The 20,528-nt window shown below is 38.7% G+C and overlaps 2 protein-coding genes across 2 annotated transcripts in view; both read left to right on the forward strand.

Annotated features, from left to right (window-relative positions):
* Positions 1-823: 823 nt before the first annotated feature.
* LOC117291946 (zinc finger protein 37-like) lies at positions 824-3,292 on the forward strand. The gene is made up of 2 exons (XM_033773968.1): positions 824-970; positions 1,620-3,292. Exons 1-2 carry the CDS (start codon positions 837-839, stop codon positions 2,761-2,763), a joined length of 1,278 nt encoding a protein of 425 aa, XP_033629859.1. The 5' UTR covers positions 824-836; the 3' UTR covers positions 2,764-3,292.
* A 2,172-nt stretch (positions 3,293-5,464) lies between these two features.
* Positions 5,465-20,528, forward strand: part of LOC117291522 (thioredoxin domain-containing protein 3 homolog) — a 28,016-nt gene continuing 12,952 nt past the window's right edge. The window contains exons 1-16 of the mRNA XM_033773298.1: positions 5,465-5,600; positions 7,847-7,975; positions 8,513-8,616; positions 9,221-9,409; positions 10,137-10,233; positions 10,962-11,087; positions 12,173-12,255; positions 12,546-12,638; positions 13,195-13,349; positions 13,864-13,938; positions 14,884-15,002; positions 15,844-15,988; positions 16,734-16,841; positions 17,983-18,134; positions 18,907-19,051; positions 19,507-19,745. Coding sequence (XP_033629189.1) covers positions 7,885-7,975; positions 8,513-8,616; positions 9,221-9,409; positions 10,137-10,233; positions 10,962-11,087; positions 12,173-12,255; positions 12,546-12,638; positions 13,195-13,349; positions 13,864-13,938; positions 14,884-15,002; positions 15,844-15,988; positions 16,734-16,841; positions 17,983-18,134; positions 18,907-19,051; positions 19,507-19,745 — 1,921 coding nt within the window. The 5' untranslated portion in view covers positions 5,465-5,600; positions 7,847-7,884. The remainder of the gene's footprint in view (positions 5,601-7,846; positions 7,976-8,512; positions 8,617-9,220; positions 9,410-10,136; positions 10,234-10,961; positions 11,088-12,172; positions 12,256-12,545; positions 12,639-13,194; positions 13,350-13,863; positions 13,939-14,883; positions 15,003-15,843; positions 15,989-16,733; positions 16,842-17,982; positions 18,135-18,906; positions 19,052-19,506; positions 19,746-20,528) is intronic.

Consider the following 20,528-nt stretch of genomic DNA (forward strand, 5'->3'; position numbering starts at 1 on the left):
TTATATCGTGGCGGGCGCACTTTGGCGATTCAACCGCGCGTAGTACACTATCCAGAATCAAGCACCATAGTCTTGGGCCAAGACTAAGTTTAAGTAGGATTTGAAACTTTGCATGGTTGGGACCTGTCCCAACTATAGTTGGGACGATTATCAAGTTGGGACGGAACATGTGTGTACCAGATACCGTACATCTTTGCCTTTACCCAACACCGGTCGCACTAAATACCGACAACTCACGACCCCTCATGACAACTCACGACAACAATTTTTAAATGCCGCAGGGGGCGAGATAATTTCTGAGGGCTGAGTTTTATTTTTTCGTTTTGGTTTTAGCTGCTGATTTTTTCTTTCTTGTTAGTAACTAAGCCGCCACTTCGAATTCGAAGTTAAAAGGGGAAACTTAAATATAATATTGTTTTAAACTCCATGAAATACATTAAAACAAAAAGGTAAATAATCATCTTGCATATTGTATCACCCCTGCGGTATAATAGAATTGTCCAAGTGCGTTGAAAGACAACATGGCGGATATTACTGTTCGTTACTAAAATCGGGGTAAAAAACACCTTTTTAACAGTTAAAAATACAATTATTCAACAGTTTGAAAGTGATTTGGGTGCATATGACTCTTGCGGATATATTTAACGGTTGACTTATGTTCAACTGTTCTGTTAAAGTGCATTTAAAAAAATTTGTCGTGAGGGGTCGTGGGTCGTGAGTTGTCAGTATTTTTAGTCATCAGTGCGACCCCCCAACACTCCTATACAAAACAAGTTATCCACTATTAAGTAGCGATGTGATGAAGAACTGACGCCTGAAAATTTCTTCACTTCATCATGGAAACAAGAAATGGGACTTTTGTTTTACACTCTGAACTTGCCAATCGACTCGTGGATCTGCAGAAGTCAAGTGGATTTAAAACACCTGAAGCATTTGTGCAGCATTTGTTTTCATTAGAAGAAACAATAAGGTAACAAGTATTTTGGAATATCAGTTATCTCTGTCCTTACTCTCTGGTTATACTTGAAACTGTGCATGGTGGGGATGTAATCTATTTACTAAATAATCTAGTAAAGGTTTGCAGACTTCCACAATAATGAAATGTGTCTTTCAAATTTTGTTCAGTTAATATAAAAAAATAGATTCAATAACTTATTATTATTGAACATTATTATTATATCACAACTCAATATGCTGGATATATTACAGGTAATTCTCACCACCAAGACTCTGTGTCAGCTGTTCTAGCTGCTTGCCTTGGAACATCACCAGCAGACAGTTAAACAACAGACACTATATAACGACCCTGCATGTATTAAACGGACTGGTTAAGAACTCGTCGCTTCCCTTAGTTATAACATGGAGCAACTGCTCCATGGTTATAACATGTATGTTTGGACCTTTAAAGTTTAAGAATCAATTCGATTACAGGTGGACAACCATGATTTACATTCTTCTTTTTTCAGGAAAAAAGACAGGATCAAAAAAAGTGTCTAATTATATAACATTTTTAGTATTTCTTCTGAAAGCAAGGAATAGTTTTTTTAAAGTTCAAACTCATTTTTAGATTAAATATATATAGTATAATTCCATTTTAGGACTATTCCATTTCATTACAGAACAAACCGACTTGAGTTTGCTACACTACTTGCCGGAGTAGAGCAGCCCTGGTTTGAGAAAAATTCATCTAACTCTGGAAAATCAAGATCTCTTGGGGTTCAAGTTAACTTGTGCTGCAGGAGCAGACTTAGAAAAATCCCTAAAGAATCAGTAGCGTTAACGAGTACTTCCGAGGAGGAATCCTCAGATGAAAGTGCAAGTGACGAGGAGGAGGAGGAGGTTGATTTGAAAAACAGACGTGACACACAAAAAAGAGACTTCAAGCCAGCGGGTGTAAAATCAAGAGGTGTCACCATCAAATTATTAAATAAAAACAAACCCCCTGAAGTGGGACATCAATGCAATGAATGTGGAAGGAGCTTTAAGCTGAAAGTGAGCTACTTGAATCACCTCCGTGTCCATGTCCGAGAGGATTCGACCCTTCAGTGCAATTTATGTAATGTGTCCTTCACCAATAAGTGGAACCTAGGTCAGCACATCTCAGTGAAACATCCCGAGCAAGTGCACAAAGCAAAAGAGAAAACTCCACCAAAAAAATTATTGTGTCATATCTGCGGCTGTGCAATGAAATCCCAGCAGACACTTAAGTCTCATCTTCGCACACACTCTGCTGATAAACCTTACCAGTGCGTCCACTGTTCAAAGACTTTCAAGTGGGCATCCGCGTTGGCATACCACATAAGGACGCACACGGGTGAGCGCCCCCATCGCTGTCACAAATGTGACAAGGCGTTTACTAATCGGTCAGACCTGACCAGGCATCAGACTGTTCACACTGGTGAGAAGCCGCACAAATGCACCCAGTGTGATAAGGCATTTACGCAAGGTCATTCATTGACAGCTCATGTGGATAGATATCACCGGCGGCGTGCACAGATATTATCTCCCGGTGCGATTGGTCCAACAAAAACTGTCTCACCACATCAAAAACAAAAACCACACATCATCAGGTTTGTCCAAACTTCCCCTCCAATGATGTCTTTAGTCGTCGATCCAGTTCATATTCAAACTAATTTGTTAATGCAGGAGCAGGCTCATATTGAAGCCAATCTTGGGTTAGGTGACCCATTAGGGGGCCAAGTGCATAACATGGCTGAACGTGATTTGGCGGAGACCATGGTTAACATTTTACCAGCTTCATGATTTTTGTCTGTTTTCCTAACCCTGAATCCTAATTCAAATCCATCCAAATTCAACTTGCACTGGTTGCATGCTGTTGGTTTATCGTGACTCAACTGCACTAATCATGTATTATATTTAGGGATTTTATTCAATTGAGGAAGGAAGTCCCTGTAAGGGAGATTGGTTAATTCCCGCTTTGCCAATGGAGGACTGTTGGAATGCTAGGTTGCAGCAGACTTAAATTTACCAGATAAAATCCATAATTTTCAGTTATGTGTGCATGCTCGGAACTATGTAAACTTAAACAACGGAGTTGTAGCTAGACCAATTTGGTGGGCTCTAAATCCAATTAGTCCCACCAATTTTGCTCAGAGTGGTGGGTGAAATTAGTTTTGGGCAGGCTTGCCCGGCACGGCCCACTGTTGCAACAACACTGATAGACAATGTTAATTTACCTTGTAAGTCTGCTTCAACGTAGCATCCCAAAGTTCTCCATTATAATAATAATAATAATAATAATAAAACCATTCTTATATAGCGCATATCACCGTGAGGTCCCTATGCGCTGTAAAAGGAAATCAACAATTATTGTACAAAGTAAACAGATATGTTTTCAACCGGGTTTTGAATTGTTCTGATGTCTCAGCCTGTTTAACAACCTCTGGAAGACTGTTCCATAACTGAACTGCTGCATATTGGAAAGAGCGGGAAGCGTACGACTTGGTTTTGATAACTGGGGGGGGTCAGAAGGGATTTATTTGAAGATCGCAGATTCCTGGTTGTTTTGTACTCCTGAACTAAGCTTTTGAAGATAAACAGGGGCAATACCATGGATACATTGATAAGTCAGAACCAAAACTTTAAAATCAATTCTAGCCCGTATTGGTAGCCAATGTAGATCCTTAAGAATGGGTGTGATGGATTCCCGAGTGCGAGTTCTGGTGACAAGTCTGGCTGCTGAATTTTGAATTTAAGTGGCTAAATATTCAATTCACTACTGTAATTAAATGGCAGGGCTGATAATTGGGTCATGATCATTGCACAGGCCTAATAAATGGCTGTACATGGTAATGTACTCTAACCCTGGTAAATTAGACACACATGCTCTCCATCACATTACAATTGATGTGGTCACATTTATAGTGTGATTTGATGACCAGCACATGGCCTTGCAATATGACTAATAAGTTCATCAATGCATGTTCAGCGGTGGCAGTTGCCATTTAATGCATTACTTCTAATGATTTGTTACAGCCTAAGAGTAGAGTGCAGAAGGTGCAAGATGGAGAACTGGGGCTAGTATTGTTGGAATGTGAAATATGCATTGGCGCAAATGTATCATTGACCGCAAATTGCCTGCACTATAATCTAGTGTTGCAAGTGTTGCATCAAAAGAGTTGCTTGCTGAAATGTGGCGTCCAGAGATTACTTCACATTGCAGCTAGTGTTTCCAATCTTGCTTCTTCGCCCTCTTTGGTTAAACACACTTGTAGGCAACCATAAAAAAAACAGTTTTTTTATTGTGACCAAAATAAATTTGGGGAATTCATCTTTAAACTTGTGTACGTCCTGACTGTAGTCATTGTTTCAAGTTTTTATTTATGGTCTTATATTGAATTAATAAAAGAAAATATTGGTATTTGATTGGCACCCGGTGAGTCTTCATATCCATCCAGAGTCTAGCACTATTTTCCCTACTTGACCCTGCTACCCCTGGGACGTGGGCCAGGTGTGTGTGAAGGCAATTACTTACCCCCCCCCCCCCCCGCCCTCGCCCCCGCCTCAAACCCTTGATGGCAATTCTTTTGTCTGCACTCTAAAATTGCCACATATTACCAAAAAATCAGGAAATCTTCTGGTGATGGCAGTTCTTTTAAGACTTAAAAGTGCTAAAAAAACAAATTGCGCCGGTCCTCCCATGGGACATGGGCCGCCGCGCCGGTGTCAGATGCAATTGTGTCCGCCTTGCAATAGTGTCCACTCCGGACACTTGCATGTGCAATCATGTCCGGGGCTATGCAAAAACCGTCCAGTGGACATGTACATGACTTTACTGTAAAAAAGCGAGCGTGGATGCACTGAACTAATGCAGCATGAATATTCACGTATTTTATGATTGCAGCGAATACCCAACGGCCGACCATTTCCCATTTCATTCAAGGCATGCACTTTGTTAGCTTGTAAAAAAAATGGATAACGTGTTCCGTCGACCAGGGTGTTTAATTTACTGCAAGGACGGTTTTGCACCGGGGCGAACACAACTGCATATGCAAATGTGTCCGGGCGGACACAATTGCATTATGCAGCAGCGTCCGGGCTGACACGATTGCATATGCAAAACCGTCCGGAGGACATTATTGCATATCCGGATAGTATTGCATAGAGGACATAATTGCATGCGACACCGCCCCCCCCCCCCCCCCCCCCCCCCACAACAAAAAACCCAAACCCCGCCTAGCCTGCGACCGGCCGGGGAACTCTAAAAAAACAACTACAAACTCCTTCAAAGAGCGCCCTCTTTTGAAACATCGGTGCTTTCTAGCGAGATTCGTCGAAGTGACAGAAGTAGGGGTGTTTGGGGTATTAGTTATTATGCACGTTATTTATAATGAGAACAATTTATTTTAGTTTCACACCCAATATTTTTATAATTTGCTATTTTTACAAGTTATTTTTTATTCAACAATACATTCTACAACAACTAAGCTACCACTCTGTTAAAGTTAAGCTACGTTTAAAAGTTTACCTAGAAACCAAGTGTAACGATCCAAAATGGTCACGTGACCTTACTAAGCAACAAACGATGAACTTGTAAACATATTTTGAAGTCTTCCTGCACTGGATTCGTGAAAATTAATGTAAGTTTTAATTAATTAAGCGAATATTGATACAATGGGAATTAAAGAAATAGATACGTTAATAATTAATTAATAATAATACTTTCTCTAGATCGGCCACTGGTTGGCGTACACTAATAATAGTACTCAGTCATAAAGAGGTTTCCCTTTGCATTCTTCGTTCGTCATGTTCGTCGAGCTCGCTCGGCGTCGAATGAATAGTTTGTGAAATCGGGCATTCACTCACACTTACACTACGGGGAGGGCCAGGTGGGCAGCTAAAATTGAAAACTGACGAAGTGACAGTTCAACGTTCAACAATAGAGTATCCTTACTCTATGGTTCAACCGACAACAGGCTTCATGACCAGATAACAGGAAAATTGTTCACAATAAAAAAATTAACGATTTAAAAAAAATCATCTATCCAACTTGTTTACAATGACACTTGCACTCGATCGTGTGTTGAAATCTTAAAAAGTTTGGGAACAATTTTTGAGTAAATAAACGGCGGATAAATTGGTGGCGACGTGCAGAAGATTATCCAAGTTTTGTTTTCTGTTGGGAGAGATAACCCACTAAAAAGCACTATTTACAGTTCCAATGCATGTACGACATTGGAGCGACGTCATATGTTTTCAAACCTTTCATTGGTTGGTATTTTATTGAATATTTAGAAGCTAGCATGGCATGCAAAATATAAAAAAAAAAGCTCATTCAATTACTCTTACATTAGACAAACTTATTACATTTTTGTCCCAAGACATATATGGCTACTTCGCTTCGGTTAGAATCCGCAAGGCATGACAGTAAAACACCCCAATCAATCCCATTGAAACACAAACACTTCAAAACAGTCTGTTTTCCCCCAATTTCAGACCAGCAATGTTTGGTTTCAGGAGTAAGAAACCAATCTGTTGTATTGTCTTTCTAATGTAGACATATTATTATTCACCCTCCCATTGATTTCCAAGATTGTGGGACACGATACCACCCATCATTCGCGAAGCTGCTGTAATTTGGTTTCGTAATTTGTCCTCTTATGACATTTCTCCGCCTCTTAAGGATCATTGTTTAAACCACAAAGCGTAATAGATGTTTAATTTGTTTGCATGCAGGTCGTGAACGATCCCCTGTGTGGTTTCCCTTCCCCATTGTTGTTTCTGAGTTCATTGTGTTTGTTGGTCATGCATGGGGCAGCATGCTTCCGAGCAACAGTAATTTGGTTTTCTTTTGTTACCCCTGACCCGCATGATTTGTCCTTGTTTTTTATCCCTTGTTTTTTATCCCTTATCGTTGTCTTTCCCATGGATGATGTTTCTTAGACTCATTTGAATGTTGGCATAATAATGCACTAGTGATGTATACCAAAAATTCATCATTTTATACATGTTTGAGCCTAACCTTCGACAGGAAACTTAATTCTCAGCATGATTAAGCCTGACGAAAATACAGACCGTGAGTAAACAGCAGAGCTTCTGTCACCGTTGGAGCTTGCACAGTCTCGCGGTAAACGGGAATCAAAGTTTGGGTTTGAAAACATATGAGGGTTGATAACATATGACGCTACGATAAACTAAAATAAAATTAAATAGGCCCTTCAGTACTCTACAGTATTTTAATTTATTCACCAATTTTTATTTAATATTAGCAACTTCTTGTTATTCTTCAGCTTTTATTGAAGCGTATTTCAGTAAGCAATGAATTGTGTCTTCTGAGCATGCGTACTCCACGTAAGCACTACCTAGACATTCTATGCTTTTAGTTTTACAACTACACAAGGAAGGGTAGGACCGGGGAATCGTGAACGTATTTGTAATGTAATTGTAAGCGGGAATTCGGCAGTAAGACTCTAAGAGTAAGCAGAGCGTTGAAATTGAACCCTGGTCTGTCGCAACTACTGCTCGTGGTTGATTTTGCACAAAGGAAGGTTCAATTAAATTCCGGATAGTTGATTTTCTTTTCATGCCTACATCTTGAAAAAAACAACCCAAATACTCAAAATGGGGCGACTTTTTCAAATGGGCAAGATTGTTATATTACAAGGGTGAGCTTGTTGGAGGCAACTTTGGGGCAGGCGCGCTTGTAATTAGGGGGCGAGATGAAACGCATATTGTAAACTCACGTTTACTACCAACAATTACTTTCTATTATCCACACCTTTCAAAGCTTCAAACCATGCTGAAATAAATTATCTGTGTTTTAAAATGGTGGAAGGCAGTTTTAAACCATGTTTGCTAATTTGAATCTATTTGTATTGTTCCTTAGAAAAAAACATTTTGCAGTTGACGTGAAAAGTGGTCAAGATGCCTGCCAAGAAAGAGGCAGTTGCTCTTCAAAAGGAAGTGTTAAATCAAGAGCAATGGGACGATCTTATGGGAGGTGAAGGCTTATATGGTAGGTTACCGGTGTTGAAGCCATGGTGGGCGGTGCTCGGCGCGCCTGCCTGGGACTCACAATTTTTGCCCAGCGCTCTAAGCAAAATACATTGTGCATTGCCACTGTGCATTGATGTGAGACACAGCTTATGATAAAGAGTAGGCCTATCAAATGTCACAGTTGATGTTGATGTGGTTCCTCTTCAATATTTTTGACGTCTTTTTTTAAACCGTACTGTGGAGAATCAATTTTTAATATTGTGAATTTTTAAATTAAACCAATATCAATTCAATACTTACTACATGTATACAGTTACAGGCCTGTAAGCAAGGGCACTAAGGCATTTTCCAATCAGTAAAATGAGCAAATCCAAAGTTTCTATTGTAGCATTTCAAGGGCACTAAGGCAATGAACACATTAACCGGGCATGGAGGTGATCCCCTTTGTTGCCTCCGTGAAGTATCTGACACTTTTAGTTCCGAACCTTTTGTTTGTGTTTGTTTGCCTAAACTGTCTTTACCTTTTGCCTATATTTTCTTTCTATTTTTCTTTCAGTTGTTGATGTCTACCAGAGATGGTGTGGTCCCTGCTCAGCTGTTATCAGTCTGTTTAGACGACTAAAGAATGAAATTGGAGATGATCTACTGAAATATGCCGTAGTGAGTTCACTTTTTGAAAAAAGAAAATCATCATAGATGTTTATTTTTAAGTCCTTTAAAAAAATAACCTCATATCTGGTTGAAATATAATGGTTGTTTGACTCATTTAAATTGATCTTTTATGAGATTAAAAAAATGAGAATATTTTCTGAAAGAAACTTTCCTCCTCCCCATCAAGATGTAATTCTTTGGGGTCAGTTATGAATGTTCCTTTTGAATTTACACAATTAGCTGAGGAGACATAGCTGCCAATAATATGAAAATATCCACTCAGTGATCCTGAGAGTCCCCACGAAAGTGTAACAGCTTAGGACGTAACCTCCAGGACCAAGTCCGAGTCTTTGATTCCACAGGCCAGAGATATGGATGTGATTTTCAAGGCAAAAGCTGTGTCTCTCGAGGCCAAGGCCACGTTTGTACTGCTTGACGTTTCACCGCAAACCTAACACCCATTTCAGACTGGGCGCTCCAGAGTCGGGCGGAACTTATTTGGTTTGTCGCGACTCTGGCACACCTGTCTGAATCGGGTGTTACTAACTTTTTCCATCATGCATAGCCTTTTGTCTTGTCTAACATGATTTTAATCATTACATTTTTTTTTCAGGCTGAGGCAGACAGCATTGAGAATCTGGAGAGGTACCGTGGCCACTGTGAGCCATGCTTCCTGTTCTATGGCAGTGGACAGTTGGTGGATGTAGTACGCGGTGCTAATGGACCGGCTCTCAACAAGTCCATCACAACCCAGCTGGCTAATGAGCACAGGGTGCTGGAAGAGGGGGCAGAGCGTAAAGTGGTGAGTACAAGGCTCAGTCACACTCTAAACATCTGAACTTGTCCTAAGAAAATCGTTAAATGGGTTTGGTTTTTCTGGAACGAATACACCACTCCGGGCACGCAAGTGTTGAACATGGCGCGCGCCATTGTTGCTGTGTCTCCAGTGTCTAGATTATACACAAAGACACAGCAGTTGTTAAACTTTGTCAATAGCTACCAGTTTTGTTTCGACGGATTGGTCTATAGCTTTGGCCGGACAATGTATATAATGTGACCCTAGTTAGTTGAATTCTGATAATGAGTTGGGTCTCTCTGTTAACAGGATGAACGTGATACAATTGGACCCTGTCTTTGTGCACACATACAACCAAATGACGCCCAGCTGCACTACATTTAGCTCGTCCCTAGCCAAGAAATTTGCTAAGCAGTATTGTCTGGTTTATGAAATTGGGCCATGAGTGGTTGTTCCAAATGTATCTTGAGGAATTAATTAATTTGTATAACTGCTGACGATGCAGACATCAGTGATTGTTTATTATGTCAAGTCAGCTTTGAAACATTCATGAGAGGAGAGGATGGTGTACAAAATTGCGTAGAGAAAAAAGTTCCTTAACATTAAAAAATGATCACACATGTATTGCAAAGACAATTAAGGTCCCAAGTACAGCGACTGATTCATCTGATAACTACACAGTTAAATTTTTCAAAGGTGTTTCTTTGTTTTATCTTGACATTTTTCTTGATAGATTAAAGATCCTCTGTTGATTGCCATGGAAGCTAAAGAGCAAGCTGCTGCTGAGATTGAGGCTGTGGAGAAACGCAAGCACGATGAAGAAGCACAAAGTAAGAGCCATACTTTATATCACCTACTTAACCAATTTTAAAAATCGACGGGACTCTATCAAGTTTTTTCTTTTCGCATATTCACAAAGACCTCATAGCAAAAACCTGGACGTGCGCTGTAGGTGTTGTGTGAGGTGCATGCTGGTCTAGCTAGCGCTCAAGTTTCATCTATAGATAAACCAGCATGCATCTCATTCCAGGGTTAGCGTTTGGGCAATGGGTACTTGCCAAAGGGTCTATAGTTACAACAGAGTCTGAAAGACATGTTCTGGTATTTGAGATACTTGTGATGTACAGATCATTTCCACCAACTCAGTTCAGTTCAGGTTATTTCCACTCAATCAGGGCCCAATTTCATGGTTTTGTTCACCGACCAATTCTAGGCTTTCGATCACCATTCTCTGCTTACTGTGCAAACGCCAAATTTCTGCATTAGCTGTGTAAGCGAAGAATGCCTAGGAGTTATATGGTGTACGCACATGCACAAGCTAAAATTCCTTGCTAACCCGTGAATTCATGCCTGAATTCAGAAGCATGCTATGTCATGTATGTGTTAGAATTTGTATGCAATTTATTCAACCCTTCAAAAACTCATTCAATTTACTCAACCCCTCAAAAACTCACCAAATATGTTTTCAATTCCTATGTTGAATGAACTTTCTTCTATAAACAAATGTTCTTTGTGTCTTGTTGTGATAATATTGTGATAATACACTCTGTCCTCCTAGTCGGTGATATAATCTGTGGGGAAGAGAAGTGTGAGGATGTATCCGTTAGGCCAGTCAGTGAGAACACTGTGCAGATATTGTTCTCTGATATTCAGGACTTGGGCAGTAGGTCTAGATCAGGTCAAGGTAGTAGTCTAGTTTAGAATTTAAGTTTTGTTTTCATTTTACTTGTTTTTTTTCTCTCTTTTTTTTCTAGTTTTCTTTTCTTTTTTTTTGGTAGGAGGAAAGTGATTAGATACATTTCAATGTTAGGCTGAAGTTGTTATTTTGATTTTTGTTTTTTATTTGTTCTGCTACTTTTGTTTTTCATGTTTTTTCATTATTGTTAAAATTTTTACTTTTCACTTGTTTTTTATTTCATTTTTTTGCGAGTTTTTTCCCACTTTAAACTTTAAAATTTGTGTAGGGTTGTTATTATTTATTTGGCATGTTTGGCAATTGTCTACAAAAATACAATAAATGAAATAACACTCTTAAAACATTGAATGGAAAACATCACAAATAGAAGACAAATAGGAATACATCTAAAAAATAAAACAAGAGCAGGCAGTAAATATGGGATTAACAAAGTACTAACAATATGAACTGTTCTTTGGTGAACCTTGAAATTTTAGTTCATATTTTCTGTTGTTCTATAAACAACTAAATAATCTTGAGGCTATTTAGTCCGGTTTCCTGTTTTTTGTTAGCAAGTAAATTTGAGCTTCATTTCATTTGAACAATTTTTGTTTCTTATTTGTTAAGTTGTTACTTTCTTCTAATTACTGACATGGGCATTGGGTTTATTTCCTAAAAATGTTCTTCTTGTACATTTACAAATGTAGTTACTGAGGATTTTCTTAGTGTACATTTAGTTACCTTTCAGTATGTTCTAAAACAGATTGTGTAAATGTGAGTTTGGCTGTTAAATATTAATTTATACTTCTTTTTACATCACCAAAGTAAAAAAAAAAACAATCTTAATACTCATGTTAGTTTATATATTGGAACCTAAATGTTGAGTTAGCTATTAAATATTAATTTGTGTTTCATTTTTACACAACCATACTGATGTTTGTTGATATGTTGGAACCTATTTACGGATAACTTTTGCTCTTGAGAAAAATGGTTAATAACTAAAATGACTGACAACCACAGTGCATATGCCATTGTCTTTGGTATTCTTAATTTGAGATGAATGTTTAAGATGATGAACAAATCTTGTCTTGCAGAGCCTGTACCCAAGGAGGTAACCGTTGTCCTGGTCAAACCTGATGCAGTCAAAGAAGGCAAAGTGGAAGAGATTATCCAGAAGGTATGAGAAGCGTGGCTTTAAGCCTGGTTAAAGTTCCTTTAAGCCTGGTTAAAGTTCCTTTAAGCCTGGTTAAAGTTCCTTTAAGCCTGGTTAAAGTTCCTTTAAGCCTGGTTAAAGTTCCTTTAAGGGTGCTATTAAGACCTATTTTGGGGGCAGTCACAAATTGTAAGAAACTAGTAAGCAATTAATGTGAACAATGCCAAATTTATCACTAAAAAAAATGGGGCACGAACAGTTAACGTGATTGATGTTATACTGTTTATTTACTTTGAAATAATCCTATAATGCAGTTGGTGGAGAATGGACTAGAGGTCCTCGCTCAGGAGGAGAAGACGTTGTCAGAAGACGAGGCTAGAGACTTCTACAAGGAACATGAAGAAGAGGTACATGAACGTTTCTCATACCATTATTTACTTCAAGGGCAATTCCATTTATAATCTCTTATCAGACAGCACAGAGCTTCACTCTTTGTAGAAATGACAGTGATCTTCTCAACCAGTTTCAAAATATAGTGTAAGTGTGTTTAACCCATACACTGTTCTTAAGCGCTGCATATTCTTTACTTTCCCGTGTTCTGTTAACAAAAATCACATGCATATTACTCGAAGGGATTCAAACCCATGACCTTAGCAATTCTAGAGCAGCGTCTTCAAGTAGACCATTGGTATTCCCGCACGATAGCTAGAGGAAGTTTTTCAATCAATTCATTGTCATACAATCTAATTTATTCAAGCCAATTCTCAACTTTCAAGTCATTTTTGTGTAAGTCATGTCAAGTCTCAAGTCATTTCCCCTCAAGTCAAGTCAAGTCCCAAGTCAATGAAATTCGCGACTTGAGTCCAAGTCACAGACTCGCGTCAACAACACTGATCTATGGTGGTGTGATAATACCTTTCTGCATTCGTTGAATCTTGGATTATTTTTTGTTTATCCCACCAGGAGCACTTTGACTCCCTAGTGCAGTTCATGTCGAGTGGGCCGTGTCACATCCTTGTATTAACTAAAGGGGATACCGGTGAAGGAGTTGTACATGATGTCCGCAATCTTATCGGACCTAAAGATGTGGAGATTGCAAAGGAAGAAGCACCAGAGAGGTAACCGATTTAATATTTGTGGAAGGCAGTGTACACTATTGGTAATTACTCAAATTAATTGTTAGCATAAAAACCTACTTGGTAACGAGTAATGGGGAGCTGTTGGTAGTATAAAACATTGTGAGAAACAGCTCCCTCTGAAGTAACATAGTTTTCAAGAAAGATGTAATTTTCAACCAATTTGATTTCGAGACCTCAGAATTAGATTTTTAGGTCTCGAAATCAAGCATCTGAAAGCACACACAACTTTGTGTGACAAGGGTGTTTTTTCTTTCATTATTATCTCGCAATTTCGACGACCAATAGTGTCCAGTGTCTTTAAGCAGAAATAGGTTACCAACTTATTATCAAGTATAAGTTGTTGCGACTGGTGTACCCCACTGATCTAGAGCCACTAAGGCTTAATGAAGGGTATTTATTTAAAAAAATTGTTGTCCTTGGTCAATTAACTTTCAAGCATTGATTCCTGGGAGATAAAATTGATTAATATAAATTGATTATTGATTATTTCCAGTTTGCGTGCTATATATGGAACAGACACGACAATGAATGCTCTCCATGGTGCAGACTCTGCGGAACGTGCAGCAAGGTATGTAGCTTCATCAGGATTGGTGCTTTGCTTTTAGATGAACAAAGCAACATTCACTTTTGAGAGGGCACCTCTTTTTGAGAAAAAAACCCCATTTGTATTGGAACATTTTCAAGGCCTTTAAGGCTATGATATGACTGAGGGACTACATATGACTTAAATGGTCTTGGTACTTTTTGTAGGACAAAAAACTTAGACAGTTTGAAGGAATGATGGTAGAAAGCTTCCCTTAAAATACAACTTGCTGAGGTGCTGTAGCTTTCGAGAAATGAGTAAAATAAGTCACAAGATAATTTTCGTCTCAGAGAGACGATCAATTTGTTCGCATGTAAAACGTATTTACCAGTTATGGTAATACACCATAATTGATAAATATGTTTTGGTAACATACCATAACTGATAAATACGTTTTACATGCTAAAACTGAGGCAAAAAGTATTTTGTGACATTGTTTTATTAATATCTCAAAAACTACAGCACCTCAGCAAGTAATAGTTTAAGTTAAGCTTTCTATAATCATTATCTTCAAACGATAAATCTGTGGACATAGTGTTTTGTGTAACAAAAGCACCCAAATCCTCTAAGGATTCCAATGTTAAGTAATTGTGCATGAAACCTTTACAAAAATCAGTGACTTCTTGAATAGACCGTATTGAATAACCCCCCTTTTGCTATGAAAGTCGCCATCTTGTAGGGCAAACCGTATGTGCGTCCATACGTGTACACCAATGCAGCACGCAGCATTCCCGGTTTGATTTTTACGGCACAGACATGCACACACACAAGCACACGCGCAAGGAGGCCATGTTGTAGGGCAAAATTTGAACGGTGACGTCATATTCAAAACGGTCTATAGCGTTTGTGTGGAGTTTGGACTGTTAGGGCTAACAAATTATAAGGAAATGTGTTTGAATTTACATGTTGATGTATTTTGTTGTCCCACAGAGAACTATCCTTTTTCTTCCCTGGCTTTGCTGTTCCCATTGTACCTGGCACGGGACCACCTCCAATGGTCCAGAAAACATTTGCTCTCATTAGACCAGATGCTCTCAAAGAACACAAAGGTGCGTTAATTAATTTAAGAAAATGAAGCATGCACTGATTAGACAACATTAAATCATTAGACCATATGTGACCTTTCAAGACGAAATGAGCTGAAAGTCCCACTGTGCCATTTCCCAGTGGAGCCGGTCAAAGTCAAATCTTTCTCAATAGATAAGTGAGAACTCTCTTGTTTCCATAAGCTTTGTCGGTTTGGAGGATAATTGTTACCACAAGTGTTATAGCTCTTGATCTGCAGAATTTAGAAATACAAATAGCTATTTATTTTTTTTATTCCGACTTTCATCTCATTTTGTGGTGACAGGTCACAATGTGATCGTTCAAGCTGAATGAGCCGTTTGTCTGAAGTATTCGTATGGAGAAACAAGCCAAAACAGGCAAACGGGTGAAAAAAAAAAAAAAAATGTTTTGTAAATTTAAATATCAAAATATATCTTATTTTGTATTTGCAAGAGATAAATAACATCAAAAAGGGGGTTCTAACAGTAGCAGTGAAAGAAAATGTGCTGATGTATGTTCAATAAACAACTCAACTTCATACTTTTTTTTCTCAGTTTTATTCTCCCATGTTCTCTTGGTGTTTCTACTTTAACAACTTTTGAGCTAAAGAAGGTATCAATGTGGAGTTTTAACAGCATTAAAGCATCGATTATGCTCTTTTCAAAAGTATCAACAAATTAAAGATGACCTGGGTTAGGCGATTGACTCATTTTACCTGATCGCATAACAATGCTATTAAAGATCACAAAGGCACATGCATCATTTACAAACTCAAGATCAAACTTTTTTTTCACTGATTGTACATCCTAAAATTTAACTTTTTATTCAACAAATTTTTCCCAGATGCGATCCTGGATAAGATCAAGGAGGCTGGCTTTGATGTCTGTCTCCAGAAGGAGGTACAACTTAACGAGGAGCAGGCGAAGGAATTCTACAAACAACAGGAAGGACAGCCGCACTTTGATGAACTCATCGGTCATATGACATCGTGAGATTTTTGTCTCGTTTTAGTTTGTTTACTTTCTTTAAAGGAAATGGATTGAGATGTGTAAAAAGTTTGCGTAGTAAGTGAGGTAAAGGCACGAGACACTTTTGGTAATTACTCAAAATAATGTTTATAATAAAAACTTAATTGGTAACGATCAATGGAGAGCTGTTGGTAATGTAAATTATTGTGAGAAACAGCTCCCTCTGAAGTAACATAATTTTTGAGAAGGAAGTAATTTCTCACTAATTTCTCAGACTTTTTAAGGCATCTGAAAGTAAACAAATTTGTGCAACAAGGGTGTTTTTTTTCTTTTTCTTGCGACTTCGATGACCAATTGAGTCCAAAATTTCCACAGGTTTGTTATTTTATGCATATTTTGGGACAATGCCGAGACCAAGTGGGACCAAGTGAGAATACTGGTCTTGGACAATTACCAAAGGTCACAATGCTTTTTACCCAACCCAATGACCTATACGGGTGTACAAACTCCTTTGAAAACTTATTTTTGTGCTTTAAATTTCATCTATGAAACTCATTGTAGGCCCATTTACTTCCTGCGCCATGAGTGTCTTTAAGACATACGCGTCGCATTATAAATGGCGTCTCTTATTTTCAAATGCAAAACTTTGCCAAAGGGCTAACAGTTGACCCTAGCAGAGTCTTTCCAAAAAGCTGGAAGACAGATTAGAAAAGAGGCTAATTGCGATTTTCAAGTTTGACACAATTATTATAATGCTTTTTGCAGGGGCCCTGTGCTTGCTCTTGGCCTAGCAAAGGAAGAGGCGATACAGAACTGGAGGAACATGCTCGGACCCAAGGAAGTGGAGGTTGCCAAACAAGAAGCCCCTGACAGGTTGGTCAGAGTTTTTGGTTTGTTAATACTCTTTTCAACCTCTGTGCCTGGAGCTTGCAGACTTGAATTGCAAGTTCTTACTGGCTTTTGTGGTGTTGTAGCCAAGCAAGCAAATGTTCTTGTGACTCTGCTTGGACAGTGCGGTGTTGTGGGTTAGAGTGAGGAAAGTGTAGGTGCTGATACTAGTGAGGATGGACCCTCATAGTGCGGGGAGAGTAGGCCCCATGCCTACTGGGTGGATTTAAAGCCACAACCAGGGCATTTTCTGTTTTGTTTCCCTGATGCTGGCGTTTCACTGATAATATAGAATTCCATAAGAGCAGAAAGATTGTTGGTGCAAGTGCTTATTATTAATTATTATTAATTAACATTTATTTCATCGTTGCCCATTCATCTTACAATACATAGATTAATATTACATTCAGTTACACAATAACATGTTTATGATAAAGTAGGCTATTACAATGTATACGCAATATAAATAATAGATTAACAACAATTTTATATGTAATAAGCGGTTGGACAACAATTAGGTTCAGGTGAAGCCGTGGCTTTTGTTCCTTAACCTATGGACAGACGAACACAAACAAAAAAACAGCACCAGCACATATTGTACAGACAATAGACTTGACAGACAAACACAACAACGGCTAATGTAAGGTGTGTTGAAAGATAACATAACCTAGGCAATGCAGAAACAGTCATAATCTATGAATATTAAAATTGATATGAGATCCATGCACCAAACAAAATTGAAAAGCTATGTTCAAGAAATTGACACTGCAGCACACAGTTCAAGTGTCCCTCCAGTTGAGGAAAATAATGAATGACCATGAGCAGTAGCCGCAAGGCACCCCAGGGTCAATGTATCTTTAAAAGCAATATCACATTTGATTTTTCCCTTAAAAATGTTTAGAACTTAATAATGAGGAATAGCAAAAGAAAAAGTAACCTGATTTTAACTGGGGTGGATTTCACCAAGAGTTAAGACTTCTCTTATCTCGAGTTTGGACGAATTACTCGTCCTAACTTGGGATTAGCTGTACGTTTTTAATATATCCTAGGACTAAACCTAAGTCAGGACTAGTCCTAACTTTTTGTGAAATCTACCCCTGGTCACACAATTATCCTTGATTTTCAGTTTACGTGCACAGTTCAGTCTGACGGATTCCACAATAAATTGCGTCCATGGAAGTGACTCAGTAGAATCTGCTAGCAAAGAACTCAACTACTTCTTCCCCACTGAGCATACGCTAGCCGTCATCAAACCAGATGCCTCAGTCGAACACAAAGGTAAACCTGTCAAAGAATATAACAAGAATTGTTGACCAATCAACATGTGTAATGAAAACGGATGCAGGCCTTTTACTTCACGGAGGCAACAGAGATTATTGCTTCCATGCCCTCTGGTCATTGCCTTGGTGCCCTTGAAATGCTCCAGTAGAAATTTACAATTTCCTTGCCCTTTACCAAGGAGAAGCATACATGCCTAGCCTGTAGATGTTGAATGCTTTGAATATACATTTTGTTTTGGTTTGCAGAAGAAAAAAACCTTTAGTCTTACAGAAAAAGGCACTTAAGGACCCCTGGATAAGTTATGTCACGAGCATGAATGCACTCCGATGCGTCCCTAGCGATTGGTACAAGCTCAATATAAATACCTCAAGGTGGAAATTGGTTTTCTTAAGGTTTTTTAAACCACTCAATATTTTGTGGAAAATAAAGTTCTGTGTATTGCCCCTCCCCACCCTCTAAACAAACCAAAGCAACTTCTTTCAATCCAAAAACTGTTCAGCCTGGTTCATACTATCTGCAAATAAGAAAATGATATGAATCTTGACGCCACAGCCCTGTTTTCGCTGCGAGTGTTTCGCAGGAGTTGAGAACACTTCATTACAACTGATGCGAATTATTTGTCGCGAATTTGTGACGGAATTTTTGTATCGCATTCACATTCGCAGGAAGTATGAACCGGGCTTAACACATCAAACTACAATTTGAAGATGTTTTCTGAACCTTCGAATCTGAATTCTCCTCAATTGTTTTCTTCCAATCTTCCCAACAGATGCCATTATTGAGCGTATTCATGAGGCTGGATTTAACATAGCGTGTCAGAAGAATATCGAGTTGGACAGGGACTTAGCGGAACAACTCTACAAGGAACATGAGGGCAAGGAATTCTTTGACAGTTTACTGGAACACATGACAAGGTAACAATTGTTTTCCTTTAAAGGCACTGGACACTATTTGTCATTACTCAAAAAAAATGTTAACATAAAAAATTTCTTGGTAACAAGCAATGGAGAGCTGTTGATAGTATAAAACATTGTGAGAAACTGCTCCCTCTGAAGTAACATAGTTTTTGAGAAAGAGGTAATTTCTACCTCGTGAAGCCTTTGTTAGGCATCTGAAAGCTCACAACTTGTGCAATAAGGGTGTTTTTTCTTTCATCATTCGCTTGCAAATTTTGATACCAGTTGAGTCAAAGTTTTCACAGATTAGTTATTTTTTGCATATGATGGGATACACCAGGTAAGAATACTGGTCTTTTACAGTTACCAAACGTATCCATTGCCTTTAACCGCTAGGCCATGACACGCCATGCTTATAGTCTATGTTCTCCATATGACCGTCTCTGTACTCCTTGGTCTGTCCTTCCTCTCAGTGGTCCCTCGATGGTCATGGTGTTATCCCGAGAGGATGCCATTAAAGGTTGGCGTACCATCATGGGTCCTACAGACCCAGAGCTTGCCAAGGAACAGGCCCCCGAGTCCCTCCGTGCCCTCTTGGGTAAGGACCTCTTATCGAACGCCATCCACGGGAGCTCAACCAAGGAGCACGCTGAAGAAAAAATCAAGACACTCTTCCCGGAGGTTGAAATAAACAGTGATGGCTCACTCAACGGTAAGAGGATGTACTTTTCTAGAAGGGTGATGACTGTTTTCATGAAGGAGCTTTTTATATTTTAAAAACCAATCAATGAGCACTGGTGAAAGGTAGAACTCAAGTGTCGCACTCCAAACATGACGTGCTATGATATTCTATGCATGCAAATACTTGCAAGCAGGAAACTGCCAGCGATAGTAAACAAAAAATGACTCTTCCTGTGCCAAATTTATCTTTCCTAAAATATTGTTTAAGTGACAGAAAAAACCAGTTGAGCTCTCACTCAAACCCAATTTTGCACTCTAACTGCTTTCTTATGTTTGAATGGGCACTTGGTACCACTGTAATCTTCAGCTAAGTTCAGTTTGTCTCTGGTATGAGTACTTGGGTTTAACATAAATGTACTATTAACTTGCACCTGTCAATATTTCAATCTGGTTTAGTTTTGAAACTTTTAAAAGTTGTTATTGTTATTTTTACAAGCGTACAAACTGTACACTTTTTCAAAACCCCCTCGATCCCTCCCCCCTAACAGTGTTCAAAGATGTTGGGTTTTCTTTTCACACTATTCTGCATAGAGATACTTGTATGTGAATTACATGTAAACCCTCTTTATTACAAGCTAAGCTGCTAAAAATAAATGTGTAACAATCTACACAATTTCCTATGTACAAGACGCAGCTATTTATCTGACTTTCAAATGGTAAAAAACCTTTTCTATCGGTGCAAAAAGGGCAATGAAGCTTTGTTTTTATGGTTCGACACAGTTTCAGAAAAGTTTGCATTCACCCCCTCCCTTCT

This window comes from Asterias rubens, chromosome 6, assembly GCF_902459465.1.
Source record: "Asterias rubens chromosome 6, eAstRub1.3, whole genome shotgun sequence".
In the NCBI taxonomy this organism is placed as follows: Eukaryota; Metazoa; Echinodermata; class Asteroidea; order Forcipulatida; family Asteriidae; genus Asterias; species Asterias rubens.